Source organism: Myotis myotis, unplaced genomic scaffold (assembly GCF_014108235.1).
Source record: "Myotis myotis isolate mMyoMyo1 unplaced genomic scaffold, mMyoMyo1.p scaffold_m19_p_20, whole genome shotgun sequence".
Lineage (NCBI taxonomy): Eukaryota > Metazoa > Chordata > Mammalia > Chiroptera > Vespertilionidae > Myotis > Myotis myotis.
In genome coordinates, this window is record NW_023416325.1 from 15,507,345 (window position 1) to 15,527,948 (window position 20,604).

The window sequence follows — 20,604 nt, forward strand, 5'->3', positions numbered from 1 at the left end:
AATCCTGTACCTTCACGGCTCAGCACTCACTTGTTCCTAGTCCCCATGTCTCAAAACACATTTGTGTGTGTTACTTGAGAAGTCTCTGGTCTTAAATCAAGGTGCTTCAAGAACAAGGGTGCCGTGTAACATCTGTGCTGTTCACTGCAGCTGGATATGGGTAGGCCTAGTCCAGTAGGTACCAATCCATGACTTTAATGGATGGGTTTAAATTATATTATACAGACTGTTTAGCTACATTTAAGGGTAGCTATCACCTATCTTCCTAATGGTTTTATAATGGTGCATTTTGAGAGCTGGAATACATTATAAAACAGTCACTTAAAAGAAAATTACCATTTAACATATTACACTAATAATTACGACTTCATGTTTCCTAGTTATTTCTTTTGCATCTGCTGAAAATTATCCATGTGTTCCGCATGCAGTCAGTACTCAGAAAGGCTTAGCTATCCACGGCTCAGAACCAGGTCATAACCAGGCCACAAACAAAAGGTAGGTGGCTACTTACAATCAACCAATTGAGATATTCAAACACATGAAACAACTGAGATTAATGGTAAGGCACTAAGTAGTAACTATTTACTGAATACTATTCTAAGTCAAACACTCTTCTGAGCCTATCACATTATTTCACTCAATGATTCACACTGAGGGGCAGGGACTGTCCTTTTGTAGCTAGGGGACAGTGTGGCTCAGCATTTTAACTCCTCAAATTATACAACTAGGAGAGGAGGCAGGGCTTGAATCAGGTGAAACCACTAGCTAATCAAATGAGAAAGGTTAGGGTAGACTGGGAGTTACAAGGTAAGGCCTCAAGTTCTGTTGTCACATACAAGTTTTAAATTATTCAAAGCTCTTCTAAAACCTCACGTCCTACAACCCAAAATATTGACTTTGTTCTCTACCTAACCAATCCCATGCCTGTTGGTTTTCTGAAGGAATTTTAAGCCAGGCACCACACTCTACACTCTATAACCTAAGCAGAGTGGCCCAATATTACAACTTTATTTTTGAAACCTTAGAAGTGACACAATTGATAATGTCCAGAGCATAGATTCAAGACATATGAAAGTGGCCTTTGACACAATCAATTACTGCTCATTTTTCCCCTGCAGTCAAAGAGGTCTGGGAGAATTAGAGGAAAAGTGAAATGCAACTGTGGATTTATCACTGAACGTGGAGCAGGAAGGCAATAGGTCACGAGGTCTCACTTCTCTCACTGGCAGAGGAGCACCCGGGGGGCCAGGGACTCAGCGATGCCTCAGGACCAGAGCCCGTTTGTATAGATGGGAGGCCACCCCAGCATGCCTGCACTCTCCCCTCCACCATCAGTTAAAACTGCCCCTCACAAGCAGGTCCTCTTCAAACTCCCTTTTTGACAGAAGAGCTTTTAATTTAAAATGACAAAAGTGCTTTTAATTTAAAATGCTTTACCCACTTTTAATTTACTCTGAGATTAATGTGTGCATTCAACACATGTGACAAATATAAAGTAGCTCCTAAATTACCGCCAAGTCCAACTGAACCCAGACAAAAAGAAAACTATGAATACGGATGAAATCACAGCTCACCAAACCCCACACCTTCCCAAATATATTATGGGAGGATAGTTTAATCTCATCACGCCACTGTAGAAACTTAGCTACATCCAGGTTAGAACTCAAAGAACATGAGCATGCATTATAATCCATCTTGGGAAAACAAGACTATTTGAAAGAAGACAAATTCAAATAGAAACTGTGTGGTTTCCAGAGCAATTTATTCTTTAACATCTAGTCAATATGCCATCAATAGTTCTCCTGTGTGCATTGTGCTGATAAATTGACACTGAGAGGATTTAACAAGTTCGTCATTTAATAAGTCTGAATTCACTTTCATCACATGGTATTGTACACGGTCATCTGTTGAAACAGATTTCTTTTGAACAGATCTTGGTTTAAAAAAGTCATAGATAATGTAAGTTCTGTATAAACTGGTGGATAGGTAAGTTAGTTCTTTTGTTTTGACTTATAAGCCTCAACTTCACCGCAGAATAAAGACTGTAGGCCAAAGAAAGCATAATTGCTCAGTCGTACAGAACAGTATTGTTTCTATAATTTGGAGCTTTCTGAATGGACGAGTTCAGGCCTGATGCAACTGTAAAAAGATTACTTAATGAATAGACTATATGGAAATTGTACAAAATGTTATTAACTTTAATCAGTAATAGCTTAAACAGCACTATGTTACTAATTGCTATTCAAACTCAAAAACCTGGTTTTGAATCCTCAAGAAGGTGGCATGGGTACACAAACCATACCTCCTTATACTTGGGGGTGTGTCAATACATACTTCAACAGAAACTTTGGCTTTAGGAAAGAGTCACAAACATTTAAAATAATGGCTTTAATTGTCATTTTAAGTATAAGGTAGAGGAAAGTGTGCTTTAATTAAATATACATTATACCAGTGATGCTGGCAAGGTTGAAAGTTACTCCTAATGTTGATAACTATAAAAACCAGTTCGTACATGACATGACAATGAGAGAAATAAGCAATCCCTTTGAAACAAATTCCTAAAAAAAAAAAAAAAATGTTCACAGTGATTTGTATCAACAGTATGCATTTTATGACAATAACATGTACAGACTGAGCACCCTAGGGCTCTCTTTATATCCTAAAGAAAACGAGCATTTACATTATTCATGGGTTTTACTGAATTGAAAAAAGAAAGTCAATTGTACAGTTACCCCTTAGACAGGATAAACTGTCTGGGGGGGTGCACAGCTTTAACACCATCATTAAACTTGTTCTCAAAAGGAAGAGAGAATTAAAAAACAAAACATTTTTTCTTGGGAGTAAAGTCTTTCATTTGCTGTTATAACCAGCAAATGCTATTCATTAACTGAAAAAATGGAAGGGAGGGCCCCACAAACACACTATTTGAGCAAGCTGACCAATACACATTACAGTTTTAAAAATGAAGGTTATATACTATATGTTACAAGTCCGAACTAGGCAGTGTCAAAATGGTATCTATTTCTTTGCTTGCTTTGTGATCATACCCCTTGGAGGTGTTACGGGTCTTGTGGCACTCGGCTTCTTTTTCTCTGCAGGCTTTAAAATCTGCAAAGATTCAAAAGACAAGAGCATTTTAGGAAATATATTCAAAACCATATCTTCTTAAGATCTCTTAAATGCCATTCAAATCTTTTATTCAAAAGGTTTTGACTTTGAAACTGCCCCAACAACCTCAAAAGTCCCAATAGCTTATTAACATGAACCAAGATGACAAATAAACATTTCCGTAATAAATGTTATGATGAATAGATAAAAGATGTAATCCAGACAAATTATTTTGCCTCTGGAAAAAAACCTGACAATTTTCTCAAGTTACACCTCGTAGAATCGTTACGCTATCCCTTCTGACATAAGGAGAGAAAATGCTGTAAGAATGTTGTTTCTCAAACTCTGAGGGGATCCTCTCATAATCTCTAGGAGCTGCAAGTTCCCCCTGATAATTGGTGCAAAAAATTTTGTTTTATTCCATTTAACTGCACGTGACTTCAGTGGCTCTATTTATATTTAAGACTGGGCTGGCTTGAAGTGGTACAAGTTTGACTTAAGTGAAGGAGAAAGAGACAGAGAAACAGACTTTACTTTGTTTAAATGATGCTTTTGTGCTGAGTGAAGGCCAAATGATGTCATGGTGAATCAACAGAGGTTTAGTAGAAATTATACTGGAGAAAATTTACACTCAGAAAAGTGGTGGGAGAACTGAGTAATCACAGCACATCTGGCACATGGAGTTAGCACTATTCTCACATGCAAGTGGTGATTCAATTTAAACTGAACATACTAACATTATAGTTAGATTTATAGTAAAGGAGACACCAGCATAAAGAGCTAATGTATTGGTTTTTGTGCTTCTCTAAAACCTATTTAAATAATGCAAAAACAGTTAAATTGGAAATTAGGGGAAAGGTTCTATGATAATGTTTCCCTTAAAAGGGGGTTTACTTATTAAAGCAATTTCTTCCTCTCTCAGACATAATAAAAGGAAACAATGTTGAAAACATCCTCTACCTGAAAAGAGCACATTAGTGTTTCGTCCACACTCATCATGGCACCTGCATTGTCAAACTCTCCACAATAATTGGGTGCAGAAAACAGAGTGACCAACTGCCTCTTTGCAAAAAATTCATATCCATCTTCAACCACCTTGGAGAAAAAATGTTTTCAGTGTTAAGGAGGTGCAAATTTTAGTTGAGTAAAACCACTCTTAGTTTCCCGTTGAGCCTAATATGCTGCAGGTCAACTTCCAGAGACATTTTGTATAAACAAGCAATACCTACCCACCAAAATCAACAAGGAGAATCTGTGCTCACACACATGCTCTTAAGTGTACATGTAAAATTCAAAATCAATACCTGATGGGCTCTACATATAAGATCCAAATCATGCTTATGGAGAAATTTTGCAACCACTTCTGCACCAAATGTGAAGGACACTCCTCTGTCATTTTCACCCCAGCCTAAGACATCTTTATCGGGGTCAGACCACAAAAGATCACAAAGAAGACCTTGATCTGGTACATCAGTTGGTCGCATAATTCGCCGAATCTGCTCCATAGATTGAAGATCTGGTGATAAACCTATTAAATAAGAAAAACTTAAAGAAAACCACTTCAGAGAGACTTAATGGCGAAGTCTTAAATTAAATCTATGGATTTGTTTTCTTACTAAGCTTTGGGTAAAAAAAAACAAAAACAAAACTGAATTAGCACTGGAATTTATTCTAAGCACTAATCTGTGGGCACAGTATATGGAAACAGTTCCATATACTAAAACATGTATGAAATTAAAATCCTCTTTTGAAAGGATAAAAAACTACCCAGGGAAAGTCTATTGACATTTTCGGTATTCTAGATCTATGGTCCAGCATGTTAACTGCTGTGCATTTTATATTTAAAAATATGTTCTGTTTTGTTTTCAAATCAAACTGTTATAGAATCTAGAATTCCCTGTAACAAATAAATTGCTTACTTCAGACTTCTATCCAAATAATCCTGGATGTGCCAAAGTGGATTAATGATCAATAAGAGTTATCTGACAGAAGAAGTCATCCCAATGATAACTCAAAAATGTCAAAATATACCATTTAGAAGGGATAAAAAACCCCACAGTTCCATTTGGAATTAAAATCAGCCCACATACCTCCATGACAGCAAAATATTTTCTCATCCACGATGGCTGCTATCGGTAAACAGTTAAAGCAGTCTGTGAAAGTTTTCCATAGTTTAATGTTATATCTTCTTTTACCTGTGAAAATTTTAGGATGGTTAAAGAGACTGATGCATGGCCAGCATGACTGTGGTTGAGCGTCGACCTATAAACCAGGAGGTCATGGTTTAATTCATGGTCAGGGCACATGCCTGGGTTTCGGGCTTGATCCCGTGTGGGGCATGCAGGAGGCAGCTGACCAATGATTCTCTCTCATCGCTGAAGTTTCTATCTCTCTTTCCCTCTCCCGTCCTCCCTAAAATCAATAAAAATATAAATTTTTTAAAAATCCCTTGGACAGGATTAGGCAGCCCTCTTTGAATGACCACCCAGGGCTCCCTTAGATCTTCCCTTTGCCCATATGCTGCATTTGCCAGTGCCAACAATTCTCTTTCTTTCTGAAGTCTGCTTTGCTCCTTGATTCCTTAGTCATGCAACACATTCCAGCATCTCCTGCAAGTTTCTTTGCTATCGTTGTTGGCTGCTCTATAAAAAATTAGGATTTTCCCCTCATGTTGTCTCTGAGCATCTTAACTAAGTCCTGAGCCCCTGCTTTCTCTTCTACTTCTCTACATCCCCTGACCCCCATTGTCCAAGGCCACTTCAGACCACTAGGAACATCTGGCTCCAGAAAGGTTTAGCTTGGGTAATTGCCAACATCTCTGCAGGCCTTCAAATCCTGGGATTCTGAGCCAGAATCCCTAATGCAGTTTCCTATTATTACATATCAGAAAGCTCAGCCCGACCAGCGTGGCTCAGTGGTTGAACATTGATCTATGAACCAGGAGATCATGGTTTGGTTCTCAGTCAGGGCATATGACCAGTTTGCCAGCTCGACCCAGTGGGGGATGTGCAGGAGGCAGCCAATCAATGATTCTCTCTCATCATTGATGTTTCTATCTCTCTCTCCCTTTCTCTCTGAAATCAATAAAAAATAGAAAAATAAAAGATATCAGAAAGGGAAACACACAATTCACATTTTATCCAACAACAAATACCTCAGCCTTACCAGTACCACAGTCATAAGGATAGAAAGAAAATAGTACAGAGTGCTGGTTATACTTGGGAAATAAATCTATCACTTAAGGCCGCAGTTTTTAAATTGCTTCATGAGAAATCTACATTTGAATAAAACATCACCTTAATAAAATTTACAGTAAAAATTTAATAAAATATCAATAATTGTTTTAAAAGTCTACAAACCATCAAATGAAAGCCATTTATGCCAAGGACACTTTTATGTCCACAAGACTAGGTGGCAAAATATACCTGCCTAATGGGATGGGGGCAGCTTGAATACAAGATCAATAATTGAGTCTTCTTAATGACCAAACCAATGCTGACCTTCTAAATCATTTTTAAAGGCCTTTGCATTAAATAGAAACTGAAAGTGATGTAGCTAATATTCTCACACTAGGATATATGTCACAACAAAGAGATCACCTGGATTTGAACTTCAATGAAAACTTCAAAGTACTCGCTGAGATAACAGTTGTGTAAAAGGAATCCTTTTTAAGAAAAATATTTTTTATAGATTTCAGAGAGGAAGGAAAACAGAAACATCAATGATGAGAAAGAATAATTCAGCGGTTCTCAACCTGTGGGTCACGACCCCTTTGCGGGTCAAACAACTCTTTCACAGGGGTCGCCTAAGACCATCAGAAAACACCTATATAATTACATATTGTTTTTGTGATTAATCACTATGCTTTAATTATGTTCAATTTGTAACAATAAAAATATATCCTGCATATCAGATATTTACATTACGATTCATAACAGTAGCAAAATTAGTTATGAAGTAGCAACGAAAATAATTTTATGGTTGGGGGTCACCATAACATGAGGAACTGTACTAAAGGGTCATGGCATTAGGAAGGTTGAGAACCACTGGAATAATTGATTGGCTGCCTCCTGCACGCCTCCTACTGAGGACCAAGCCCGCAACCCAGGCATGTGCCCCTGACTGGAATCCAACCTAGGATCCCTTTAGTCTACAGGCCGACGCTCTTCCCACTGAGCCAAACCCATTAGGGCAGGAATCCTTTCTTAAGTTAGCTGTGAATATCCATCTACCCTGCCCCCGCCCCCAAAAGAAAATACTAAGATAAAAAAAAGTTGATGAAATAGGAAATGAGAGATTGTATCAACAAAACTATATCAGTTTATGACCAAGTAACTCAATTTCGGTAACCCTTACTTCGATACAGAAGTACTTACATTCATCATAAAATCCGTAAATTCTATTGATGCTGGCACATTCGTGGTTTCCTCTGAGAAGAAAAAAATTCTCGGGATATTTGATTTTGTATGCCAGTAAGAGGCAGATAGTCTCCAGTGACTGCTTCCCCCTGTCCACATAGTCCCCAAGAAACAGGTAGTTGCTTTCTGGCGGGAAACCACCGTACTCAAAGAGTCGAAGCAAATCATAGTATTGCCCATGGATATCACCTAGAAGCAAGGGTTTTGTTACACAGTGTCTTTATACTTGTAGTGCATTAACAAAGTTTTGGGAAGACATTCTTTAAACATTCATTGTACAGTGGCAATGCCTCTAATAAGGACAGTTAAAATTTGATAGCTAACACTAATTTCCAATCTTCTACCTTATTAGTTCAATTAAGCTTAATAAAACATTTAAGTGTATGTGTATGTCCAGAATTCCACACAAAACTCAACTAATTAATTAATTTTGTGGAAAGATTACGAATGCCTAGGCAGGCCTTCTTGCCAAGTAACACTGTTTTCCTTTCAGGTCCCTGATCAATACCAGATCTCTGACAGTTGAGTCTCCCCATACTGTGTCAGCAGAACCACTGCACTTCCAGTGAGCTCTGGCCTCATGTGAACAAAGATACACACTCAGTCCACCCTTCAATGCATTCAGCTTTCAACTCCCCCCTCATAGACAATGCTAAAGAGCATTTACTTGCTTTATCAATGTAGTCAAATATGCTACAAGAATATAACATTACTCAAAGTTTAGTTCTTACACAGATTATCTGCTTCTATCATGTAGGAAAAAAAGTAGAACTATAAAGCGGCACCAAGGGAGGTCTATTTTTAGGCATAACCAATTCTACTTTAAGCTTAAATGTAATTCCTATATATTCATATAGTTCAGACCTTTTCTTAGCTCTCCCTTCTGTTTCATTCCTTCCCTTTTTCAATGTTTATAATTCTTTCAGCAAAATAATTTTTAGAAAATATGAAGCACATCTAAGTAAACTAAGCCCATTAGAAGTATTGATTCTAGAGCTGTAATTACTTAATTTAATTTTAAGTAGTTCCAGGTTATTCATAAATAGCAAATGATTATGCTGGCTAATATAAGGTAATCTACTAGTATATATCTTTGCCTCAGTTAATCAATCTCAATCACATAACCATGTTAGTGTTCCAAGACTTACCACATATTTTGAGTGGTGCTTCAAGTTCTAGTAGGATAGGCTGGCTGAGAAAGATCTCTCGAGATTTTAAGCACAGTCCTCTGATTTCATTCTCCTGTAGCTGGACATTCTTACCAGGCTTGGACCCTCTTACTGTAGGGGAGAAAAACTCCAGTTAATCAAAGTCAAAATACAATTTCATGTAAAAGTTAAAAATATCTCAAAAGATACAAACTTTAGGTAAGAAGGAGGTAAAATAAGAGTTTAACTAGCTTGTTGACTGGCTTTATTTTCAGGACATTTATAAAGAACATGGTTTTAATGCCTAATTAGAATCCTAAATCTCAGCCAGGATTTCAGAGATGATTCAGTGCCACCTTCTATACAAAGTTAAGACTTGTTCAGGATACTGTGTGTGAGAGTATGGTTAGAAAGGTCTCTCTTTTACTACCTGCTGAATTCAGACTCCCTGTGGCTTGAGGCCTCAGTTCTGCATCCAAACCACACAATCAGCCTTGTTCACCTATAGCCCGCCCACCAGACCAGCTCATTTTGCTCCTGTCTCCTCTTCTCCAGCCTTATAAATGAATTAGTATTTGTACAGCAGATTTCAGAGATTGTCCCATTACTGAGATGTTTCTAAGAACTCCGTTTTAAAATGCAAGATTGGAATTGCTCAGACCTCCATCCCCCTCCAAATCAGTGTTTTTAAGAGGACCATGGGTATTTCTGCGGGCCCCAGATTTATCCATGAAAATTTTTAAGTGTTTTCACTTCAATAAAACACAATGTAGGCTTGTTAAACATATTTGGCAGTGCAATTTCTGAATTTTTAAATACAATAATGCCTCTACAGGGCAAAGGATGTCTGCTTGTGCTGTGAGAAAGGTTTCCAGGTAATTTGAACAGAAAAAACATGAGCAAAGGGAGAAAGAAATCATAGCACAGCACCAGGCATCCAAACTCACAAGTACCCATATCAGAGCACTCTGAGGTCTACTCACTATCAAAACGAAGCACAAGCTCTCTCCTCTGGCCAGTAATGGTTCATTTTATCGGCCGGTAAGTAGTAGTAGGAAATAAAGCAGGCATTCTTTGCATTAGCATTAGAAATGAAGCAAAAACACAGGACCAGACTAAATATAGAATGCAAGCCTGTACCTTTCTACCACTAAAGCCAATAAAAAGTGATTTAGTATTAGCAAAACCACAAAATCCATCAGATTAAATCAATGTTGCTAACTTAAATTTTATTGGTTTTGGAGGTTTTATTCCTATTCAAATTACAAAATCATTTGGCTTAATAGCTGAATAAGAGCAACAGGTTTAACAGGTTTGTATCTAGCTTTGTTCTGTAATACCTAAGTAACATTACAGAGTGATCAAAATTACAAGTACAAAACCCCTGACATTTGTTGAGAATTTTTTCTCATTATAAAGGGCTGTGTCCACGTTTGAGAAACATTGTCCTAGAGGCGAAGCCATCCTACGGCCTGAATAGTCACCGAAACCCCGAAATTTTCTGAAGAAACAAGTTTTGAGCAGAATTAAACTGTGTAGGAGTGTAATTTTTTCTTTCAATGAAAGATAATGAACCAAACCAGTATTATATGAAATGCTGAAAGGTATTCTTTAAGAAGAGGAAGAAGAAAAAGGTAAAAATAAAAATTATGAACAGCAAATACATATCTATCAACAAGTGAATCTAAAAACCAAGTGAATAAAAAATCTGATGAACAGAGTAAACTGGTGAATATAATAGAACCAGGGGCATAGAAAGGGAGTGGACTGACAATTCTTGGGGGGAAAGGGGTGTGGGGGTGCAGGAAGAGACTGGACAAAAATCGTACACCTATGGATGAGGACAGTGGGAGGGGTAGGAACTGGGTGGAGGAGAGCTATGGGGGGAAAAAAGAGGAACAACTGTAATAATCTGAACAATAAAGATTTAATTAAAAAAAAAAAAGAAAGATAATGAATAAGAAAGGATCAAATTCTTGAAACACACAAAAAGAAAATAAGAGCGCTGGATTTGGAGCCAGGAGCCCCAAGTTTCTGTATTGGTTCTATAGCTTTGGCTAAATCACTACTTTAAACCCCAAAATATGTAACTGAACTAAATGACTAGCCAGTCTCTTGATCAAATTATGAAACAAGAAGCAATTAAAGGAAAAACATAGTAATAACCTTTGAGGGAAGACACAAAACAAATGCATATATAACACAACAGCAACTGAGCAACAAAAAGTGATTTTTCCATAGCAATTTTTCTCTCTCCCTAAACACACACATATTAGAGAATTCAAGAAACACTCCCGGTGGAAAGATGATGTGTTCCTTGATTCACTGGCCAGAAAACCCCATTCATTAGTGATTTTACCACAAGTCAGCCAGAAACTTGGGCAGACTGCCCAGCAGAAAATTTTATTTTTGGCGTGGAGGGGACTCCTAGAAGCTTCTGGTTTCAACCTGAATCGTTTTCAGCAGAGCCCCACATTTGTGAATGAAGAGCCCACTCTATTTTTCAGGAGTCTATGTAAAAATTGACTTACACCTATATAGAATTCAGGCTATACTTTTTATATAAATGCTATCATAGTAAATCAATGTCATCGTATTCAATGTTGCGAACATGAACTTTACTGGTTTTGGAGGCTTATCACCTTTAGATGTGGTTTATGGTAGTTTTCTCTTATTCTGTCTGTCCTGAGTGGGACTGCACAGACTTTTAGTAAAGAGAAATACTGCTAACAATGAAAAATTATTCTTAATGTGGAATTTTGCTAGAACTCAGTATATTTTATATTTGAAGAACATTGATCATTAAAAGCAACAAGGCCCCAAGCTTTTTAAATCCCCTACAATTAGCTCAAGGAGTAAAACGACAGAAATTCCACCCAAACCATCTTCTACCAACTGGCAAATACCTGTTCATCCTTCAAACCTCTCCTCTCCTCACAAGCCTGCTTTTCCTTCTCTGAAATGCTCCACAGCCAGTCAGACCCAGCACACACTGTACTTTGTATTGTAATTGCAAGTTCACTTCTACCTCTTCACCTGGACCCAGGATAGAATGCACACCCCAAGAACACACCACTTGCTCTTCAGAGTACACGCTCATGGCCAGTTCATGGCAGGTACTCAATATCTGTTGCATAAATTAAGTGTGTATAAATCCTAAGTACTATTGACTTGTGGCATTAAAATCAAACATACACTCCAGACTACATACATATTTCCTATAAGGCTTTACTGGAGTTATTTCCCTATTTGTAAAAAGACAGGATTACTCTTAAATTTCAAGTTGAAGACAAATGTCTAATAGAAGATAAAGATCTCAAAATGGGTTTTGGTAGTCCAAATGAACACTGTATATACTTCTTAAAAATGGCCATATCAGCCAATAGCATAAATATCTACTTCCCTATTTTCAATGTCCATCAAATAGAACTATATATTAGTTGTGGCTAACATCTGCCAAGCACTTCCCATGTGCTGGATACTGCACTAAGGGACTTTACATTGCCAGTTAATCCTCAACAATTCTATAAGGTTAGACAGTCACCTCCATATTACAGGAGACTTGCTCCAAAGCCAGAGCTTGTAAGGACACTAGGCCAGATCAACTCTAGGTCTAGGTATGCTTCCACCATACCACCCTTCCCAGGAAGAACTTGGTCTTCATTAAACTTCCAAACCAAAGGAATTTTTATAGGGCAAACCCCAATACAGTCATGGCTTCCTAAGAAAAAATTGATATGGGATATAAAATCATAATGCACCCTTATACATGAGGAATTAAATAAGAATTTAAGCCCTAACCAGTCTGGCTCAGTGGCTAGAGCGTCGGCCTGCAGACTCAAGGGTCCCAGGTTCAATTCCAGTCAAGGGCATGTACCTTGGTTGCGGGCACATCCCCAGTAGGGGGTGTGCAGGAGGCAGCTGATCGATGTTTCTAACTCTCCCTCTCCCTTCTTCTCTGTAAAATAAATAAATAAATAAATAAACAATTTTATATATATATCCTACCTACACAATAAAAGATGAAGATGCTAATTGACCATACCTTCACTATACCCTAAGCCACGCCAACCAGCCATTCAGAGCAACCATATGCAAATTAATCCAACCAAGATGGCAGCTGGCAGCTACGGAGCTGGAACAAGTAGGAGACTTGGTTGCCTGGGTGATGGAGAAAGCCAAGCTTCCCGCCTGCTCTGAGCTGGCTGTGGCCTCCGCTAAAGGCAACAAAGTTTCAATTACAGAACACAAATAAATCCCAGATACCTGCTTACAGCCAGCCTCCACTGGGAGCCTGGGTGGCCGGGGGCTGTGGCCAGCCTGCAAACAGCCATCAGCCCCTCACCCAGGCTGGCCAGGCACTCCTATATAATAAAAGGGTAATAAGCAAATTGACCCTAATAGCAGAATGACTGGGAATGACTGGTCACTATGACACACAGTGACCACCAGGGGGCAGATGCTCAATGCAAGAGTTGCTCCCTGGTGGTCTGTGTGCTCCCACAGGGGGAGCTCTGCTCAGCCACAAGCCAGGTTGACAGCTGCCAGTACAGCGGTGGTGGTGGGAGCCTCTCCCATCTCCTCAGCAGCACTAAGGATGTCCGACTGCAGCTTAGGCCTGCTACCCACTGGCAAGTGGACATCCCCCGAGGGCTCCCGGGGGATGTCTGACTGCCTGCCAGCTTAGGCCCAATCCCTCCCACCCCCCGGGAGCGGGCCTAAGCCAGCAGGTGGCCATCCCCTGAGGGGTCCCAAACTGCGAGAGGGCACAGACCGGGCTGAGGGGACCCCCCCCTCAGTGCACAAATTTTTGTGCACCAGGCCTCTAGTCTAATAATAAAGAGGTAATATGCAAATTGACCATCACTCCAACACACAAGATGGCCGCCCCCATGTGGTCAAAGATGGCTGCCCCCATGTGGTCAAAGATGGCTGCCCCCATGTGGACACAAGATGGCCTGCAGGGGAGGGCAGTTGGGGGCAACCGGGCTGGCAGGGGAGCAGTTAGGCATCGATCAGGCTGGCAGGCAGAAGCGGTTAGGGGCAATCAGGCAGGCAAGTGGTTTGGAGCCAGCAGTCCTGGATTGTGGGATTGGGCCTAAATGGGCAGTCAGACATCCATCGAGGGGTTCCAGATTGGAGAGGGTGAAGACTGGGCTGAGGGACACACTCCATGCCTTCCTCCCGCGTCTCCCCCACCCCCCCGCACAAATTTCGTGCACTGGGCCTCTAGAGAGTGAGTGAGTGAGTGTGTGTGTATAAATAAATTTAATCATGCAATCTGTTAAGATTATCAGTAGGTATTTATGATAACAACAGGCTACACAAGAAACTTGTCCTTTTTCTCAAGAACCTTACATTAATGGAGGGCACAGAAAATAAGACAAAGTGGGTACCTTGAGATTGTTGTAAGTGCTCTAACTAGAACTATCCCCTCCATAAAGATTATAAAAGTAAAAGGTCATCTTAAGGACAACATTTTATTACCATTAAAAACGGTATTAAAGACAAAGGCTGACTATTTTCTCTGTGAGCTGTAAAGAAAAATACAAACAGTACAGCACTGCTCATTAAACATCAGTCAATACTCACTTGGAGGTTTAAAGCCCTCACTATGCTCTGCACATAAGAGAAACCTACATAAATAGAAGACCCTCAGGTGGGAAATTCAAGGGTTGTCACCTCAGGAAAACTTCCCAAGTAGCAGTTCAAATGGTTCATATCAAATTATTTCAACTGCTGTCAATAGAATCCAAAATATTCCAACCAATAAAAATTCCATTCTCCAGAGAGAGTTTCTCATAAATCCAGGTACCAGCTATTGCAAGGAAATAAGACTAGTAGACATGTGAACATATATAGGCTGGTCATCAATACATTAAAATATTCACCTTAGACCTTTCACATATGACTTTTGAGTAAAAGCTTTTCTTTATCTTGCTAGAAATGGTGATTCAGAAAAATGCATTATGAATGTTAACAGCAAAGGTTGTTCTGTACAAACTTATTTATCTGGCATATCATAAACTTCCCAGCAATTTTATTGAAAGCAAACTGATAAAATCCTGAAATAATAAAATGTTATTGGTGACTATCTGCAATGACAGCTTTCTCTCTCAAGCAACACTAACTTTTCTGACGGCAATAAGCAAAGCAGAGATAAAAACTATGGAAGGAAATTTAAGGTAACTTTGACATTATGGAAAATGAAAAAGTATTCTTTTGTCCCTCAATTAAAGGCTCCTTAACTGTTTTTGAAAGGTCATTATTAAAGGAATACCATAAACCAAAAAAAGGCACTAGCTGAATTATAATGAAGTTTTAAAATCTAAGAATGGCACAACCAATATAAAAATAAACCAAAAGATTTTGCTGTTTTACAATAATCCTGTTAACGCAGGTAGTAATCTTAAGAATATGACACACATTCATTTCAGTGACAGAATGGCCTTGCAATATTGGACAGATTTAGAAAAATTAGACCTCAAACCCAAACAAACAAAAATAGTGAATACTAAAACTTTCCCACAAACTGATGAGTTCTTTCTTATCAAGAATCATTTGGCTTCATTGCAATCACCAGCAGGAAGACTTTCTGACCATCTTAATTGTTTTAATCCCCCCCCCACCCTCCCACTTTCTTAGAGGCTAATGTTATACTTTGGGCCATTAAAGGTTAAACCAATTTTCTCAAGGCAGACTGTCAGAATATAGCTGCAAAACACTGTCCACTGCTCTCAATTAACCTTGAATATTCTAGACCTAGAGTGAAGCCAATTTACTGAAAAATGTTTAACTTTCCACAGTCTAAAAACCCATTTTGATAAAAACAACAACCATGGATTATACTCAACATCTGAATAGAGTAAAATTTTAGGAGTGGTTTTCATTTTCATAAACTTTAATATCAGTGATACCCACTCCCCTCTATACGAGACGATGCCACTAAACCCTAGAGTAGTGGAGAAATTGGAGATTACAGATAAATCATCAAGACTCCTAAGGAAATCATCTGTTCTTACATGCTTTGGATATAGGGTCTGATCCTTAAAAATTTGCCCCAGGATTCTACGAACTCCACACAAATGGAATCATTCCTTAGTCTTCCTGAATAATACTAAGACTTTCCAGTTTCCTCATCTACAAATCAATTCACATCAGAATATTATCTCCTTAACATTTCAATCTTTAAGGTCTACTCCTAGCCTCAGTTGTAAATTAAGTGAAATGATCAAATCCATATAGTACCAATCATTTCTCTGCTTCAAGATCAGTAATCCTCATCTACTCAAATGGACTGAATGGCGACTTTCCAGTTTCCTCATCTACAAATCAATTCACATCAGAATATTATCTCCTTAACATTTCAATCTTTAAGGTCTACTCCTAGCCTCAGTTGTAAATTAAGTGAAATGATCAAATCCATATAGTACCAATCATTTCTCTGCTTCAAGATCAGTAATCCTCATCTACTCAAATGGACTGAATGGCACCTGCTTATGCAGAACAGGTTGAGACATAAAACGATCTCACCAACCTCTGCCGCCAGATAGGCTACTAATCAAGGCCCAGCAGCACCTCCATTTCCCCAGCTCGAGAAGGAACGCCTGTCCTCCTGCTACTTTCAGGCAAGGGGGCACAAGTAATCTTTTCTATGCTGTGGTTAAGGACTGGCATAAGCTCAGCTCATGTCTCCAACAGAGCTTTCTGTCTCAACTCCAAGAAAAGGATGCGGCATACAAGTGACATGCTGGAGGGAAGAGGAGGGGGCTCATACCAGACTTATTCTAAGTTAGGGAATTAATAACAACTTTAATCTTTATCAACAAAAATGCCCTATGATAATTGATCCCAAGTAAAACCTCTAATCACTAAAATTATCTGGCATGTAAAGAAAAAAATAACTGCAGAAGTGTCATTAGGAAAGATTACTTTTGTTTTTCTTGGTCAGCATTTTAAAAACGTTTTTTTCCCCTATTATGTTTGTCCTTTATTATCTTCAGGACCAGGAGCGCTGTCTTTAGCATTAGAATATAAACATGTTTCATATTACACCAAAAAGCTAAATATATAAGTTAAACAATTTTAGAGTTTCAGAGTATTTTCAGATGAACTCTTACACATCAGAGAATCAAATTAGTAAAGGTTTTCCCAGGGCCAGGGCAAAGGTCATATTTAAATCACTAAAGCAAGCCAAGCAATTATGCAGAGCCGGGCACAATCTTGCAGTGCGAAATAGCCAGCTTCAGAGCAAAGAAGCTTCTTGCAAATCTGGACGTGAAAATAAGTCACAACCTCCAGCTCTGTGAGAAAAGTGCTAGCTCCCTGAGCAAGGTCGCCTACAAAGTATAACCAAATTGTACTTTTCTCCAACACAGTAGGAATATCAGACCAAATCAACAGCTGGCTTATTTTCTCTCTAAATTGCCCAAGTTTTACTGTGCAGTTAAATAACCTAATATTAGTTATACGAAGGAGTAACAACCTTTAGGTTTTATCATCAAGGCAGAGCCTGGACAAAAACTTCCAAGATGGGTTGCAAAAGTGATACTTTGCTTAAAGAAAAACTACTCACAAGGTAAAAAAGAATTGCAAAGCTGTACTGACTAAAGATCTAAACCAACATGCTTTCTAAAAAAAATAAGACTTCACTTTTGAGCTGTCCTTTTAGTACCATCACCGAGCTACTTCTCAACTAGCGGGTACAGTCCACCCCCTTAAAAGACGATCCCGAGCATGTAAAAAATTCTAACAGGGCCACAAAATTAACATTGCCTCCTTTTTCAAATATACTTAAATCTTAAGATTTTTAAGAAAAAAGGTTTTTGGAGCATTACAAAACCCACAAAATTTAATACCAACACTTTATATATATATTCTCAATGGATCATCAGTCTTTGCCAATTTAACATCAATGAGAAAAAACTATACTGTGCAGCTAGCCTATTCCTGAGCCATTAAAACACACTACTTTATATTAATTTCTGGACAACTGAGAACTAAAAATAGCAAGACTTTCTCTTAAAATTCTGTTTCTAATACACAGATTTCATTTATTTTGTTTTCTCAGTGAAATAAAGCCCACCTTAATCTAGCCATACATTCCTGCAGATATAAAAAGTTCCTTTCTTATTGCACTGTTTTAATTCACTTCTGAGCCACTGCTCCCTCATATAAATAGAATTGTACTAACTAGTATGGGAAATATTTACTTCTTATACTAAATGCCAGGTACTGAATGAAGGACAAGGTTTTCACCCAGAAATGGCAGCAACATTAAAGAGCATTTCTGGAACCCATTTAGTGGATTTTCCTTTTCTTTCAAGAATGTACAAAAGGAAAAAAAAAAAAAGAAAGTATAAAAGGAAAAATCCCCACACAGATTAAGCTATTTCAGGAATTTAATGACAATTCAAAAGATCTGCAAAAACCAGAGCTGTCTGTCCAATTGTTCACCATGCTCTTGACTCCATCTCACAGCATTTATAGTCCAACAGTCTTTAGGACAATATAAAAGCAAAAAAAAAGTTAAGACCCAATCAACTCTACATTACCCAGTGCCCAAATCAAGAAAGGGATTCAAATGCTCCCCAAGTTTTGAGGACGACGTTAGCAACAGACCCGTTCTGGAATCCGAAACGTGCGGACAGTTCACTTTCGCGTCCCCCGTAAAAAACCCGAACTTCTTCCGTCTCCCCAGTCAATAGGAATCAAATGCCAGGCGGCCTTGGGTCAGCCAAAACGGGAGCTTGATTTTAACCTTGGCGTAACCACTGGGCACCTCCTTCCTTCACACACGGGGTTAGCTGAAGGAGTTTTAGCTCCTCACTGCCGGGCTCTGAAATCTGTCACAACTGTGTGACCTTGCTCAAGTGACTTCACCTCTCTGTGTTTGCTCTGAAAAACAGAAAATAATGGCACCTACCTCGCAGGGCTGCTGGAAGAATTAAGTGAAATCTATGTAAAGTGCTTCCAAAAAAAAAAAAAAAAAAAAAAAAGCTGGACACACACGTAGGAAGCTGTTTATCATCGTGATTGTTAATCTATTAGATGTACGCCCAGCGCTTCACAGAGCCCAGCACATTGCAAAGAGCGTAACTGTCAGCCTCGCGGGCAGCAAGTTCAGAAAAGAGCGCGGAGACCTCGCCGGGACAGGACAACTGAGAGCATTTGGGGGCGCGGGTTCCAGCGTCCCCTCGAGGGGTGTTCGGACAAGAAACGGCCCCCCCCCATCCCAGCCTCACACACACAAAAAAATGTAAAAAATGAGCGATAGGGAAGAAGCCCGTCCTCCGACCCGGTGGAACCCACCGCCCATCCAGTAAGTCGCTTTCCGAGAGGACCGGTAGGTACCACCAAGTACGGAACACGCCTGCAGGTTGGACTCGGGCCCCCCAACCTTCTCTCCTCCAAACACGGGTCCGCCGTGTGCAGAGCGAGAGACCGGACCGGAAACGTGGGGGTAGGGAGCAGAGTTTTCAAATTTCACGGCCAGGAGAAAGGCTGCGCCCCAGTGCAATGAATGAGCGGCGCCCGGAGGGTCGGCCGTTGGGCCAAGTGCGGGACCCCGCCGGCCTCCCCCCAGCAGCAGCCCCCGGCCCGAGGGCCAACTCTCGGGCTCACTCCCCTCGGTGCTGCCGGTCCAACTGGCCTCCCAACTCCGCCCCCCCTCATCCCAACCGCCCGCCTCCTCTCAGCCCACCCGCCGCCCCCTTCACCTTCCAGCAGCCGTTGGATGATGCTGTCGACGTTGAGTTTATCTATATCCGCCATCGCCTTCCCACCGCCGACCCTCCCGCAGCGGCGCCGCCGGCGGCTCGCGCCCGGGACTCACGCCTCCTTTCCCACGCCACGAGCACAGAGGCGGTGGTGGCGGCGGAGGTGGCAACAGCCGCGGCGGGTCCCCCCAACCGCCCCGCTCCCTGCTTCCTCCTCTCTCCCCACTGGAACCACGAGAAGAACAAAATGGCCGCCGACTCCTTAGCTAGCCGCGGCCGGCGCACGGATGCGCGCGGGGGAGTGCAGCGGCCCGGCCGGGACTTCTTTGCGAGCCATAGGACTCGCGGGAGGGGGCGGGCCCTGGATCCGAAAGGGGCGTGGTCAGAGCGCGGGCAGGGGCGGAGACGGTTGAGAGTAAAGCGCGGCGCACGGATCCTTCCGCCAAACGAGCAGGGAAAATAGGCCCCCTGGCGGGAGCGGGAGTTGCAAAATTGCACGCGGGAGTTGGGGCTGGAGGAAAAGATGCTGCTGTGTAAGGGTCCATTGCGGCCTCGGCGGGACACTGTCCACTGGGGCCAGATGTTTGCAAACCTGCTCTGTGGAAGCCCGCCGAGGGAATTAGGGGCTCCTGGAATTGACTCCTTCAGATAAACCTAGGATAGAGGTGGAGAGGGAGAAGGAGAGGGAGGAAAAAAAAAGTAGATTGACTTACTTTGGATTCAAATTTGCTGGGACTTGGGGAGAAGGGAAAGCCCTCTCCCAGATAAAGCAAACTGTTAACAGTTAATCATCCTGATTGGTGGGAATATAGCTATTTGTATATATACATTTTGTGTGTGTGCGCGCGCGCTCTGTAACTTTTACATTGGGGGGAATTTTTTAATCCACCTTTAAAATTGTTTTTCATCACCCTTATGTTTAGATTATCTTTCTTGAACACGGAGTTATATAATCACGGGGACGGTTACCCTGATTCTACCTAGCACGCAGGTGAACCAGCAGAGAAGGGAGAATTTGCAGATTTCGCGCGCAGAGCTGGAGGCAGGAAGCAAAAAGCGAGTTTGCAAGGGCGGGCATTGCGGGCGGGTCCTGGATTCTGTAAACACTTTGGCCCTTTGCCTTTGGCCCTCCCCAAGTCCAACTCTCTCGGAGGCCCCCCAAATTTGCCACCTCCGGCGGCTGCGCGTTGCTTTTAGCTGAGTTTGAAAGTG

The 20,604-nt window shown here is 40.6% G+C and overlaps 1 protein-coding gene across 1 annotated transcript; it reads right to left on the bottom strand.

Moving 5' to 3' along the window:
• Positions 1-1,743: 1,743 nt before the first annotated feature.
• Positions 1,744-19,641, bottom strand: PPP1CC (protein phosphatase 1 catalytic subunit gamma). The gene is made up of 8 exons (XM_036353573.1): positions 19,393-19,641; positions 8,675-8,806; positions 7,485-7,715; positions 5,199-5,303; positions 4,413-4,636; positions 4,069-4,203; positions 3,048-3,108; positions 1,744-2,139 (listed from the first exon to the last, which is right to left on the bottom strand). The coding sequence occupies exons 1-8, from the start codon at positions 19,445-19,447 to the stop codon at positions 2,069-2,071; spliced, it is 1,014 nt and encodes a 337-aa protein (XP_036209466.1). The 5' UTR covers positions 19,448-19,641; the 3' UTR covers positions 1,744-2,068.
• Positions 19,642-20,604: the final 963 nt, after the last annotated feature.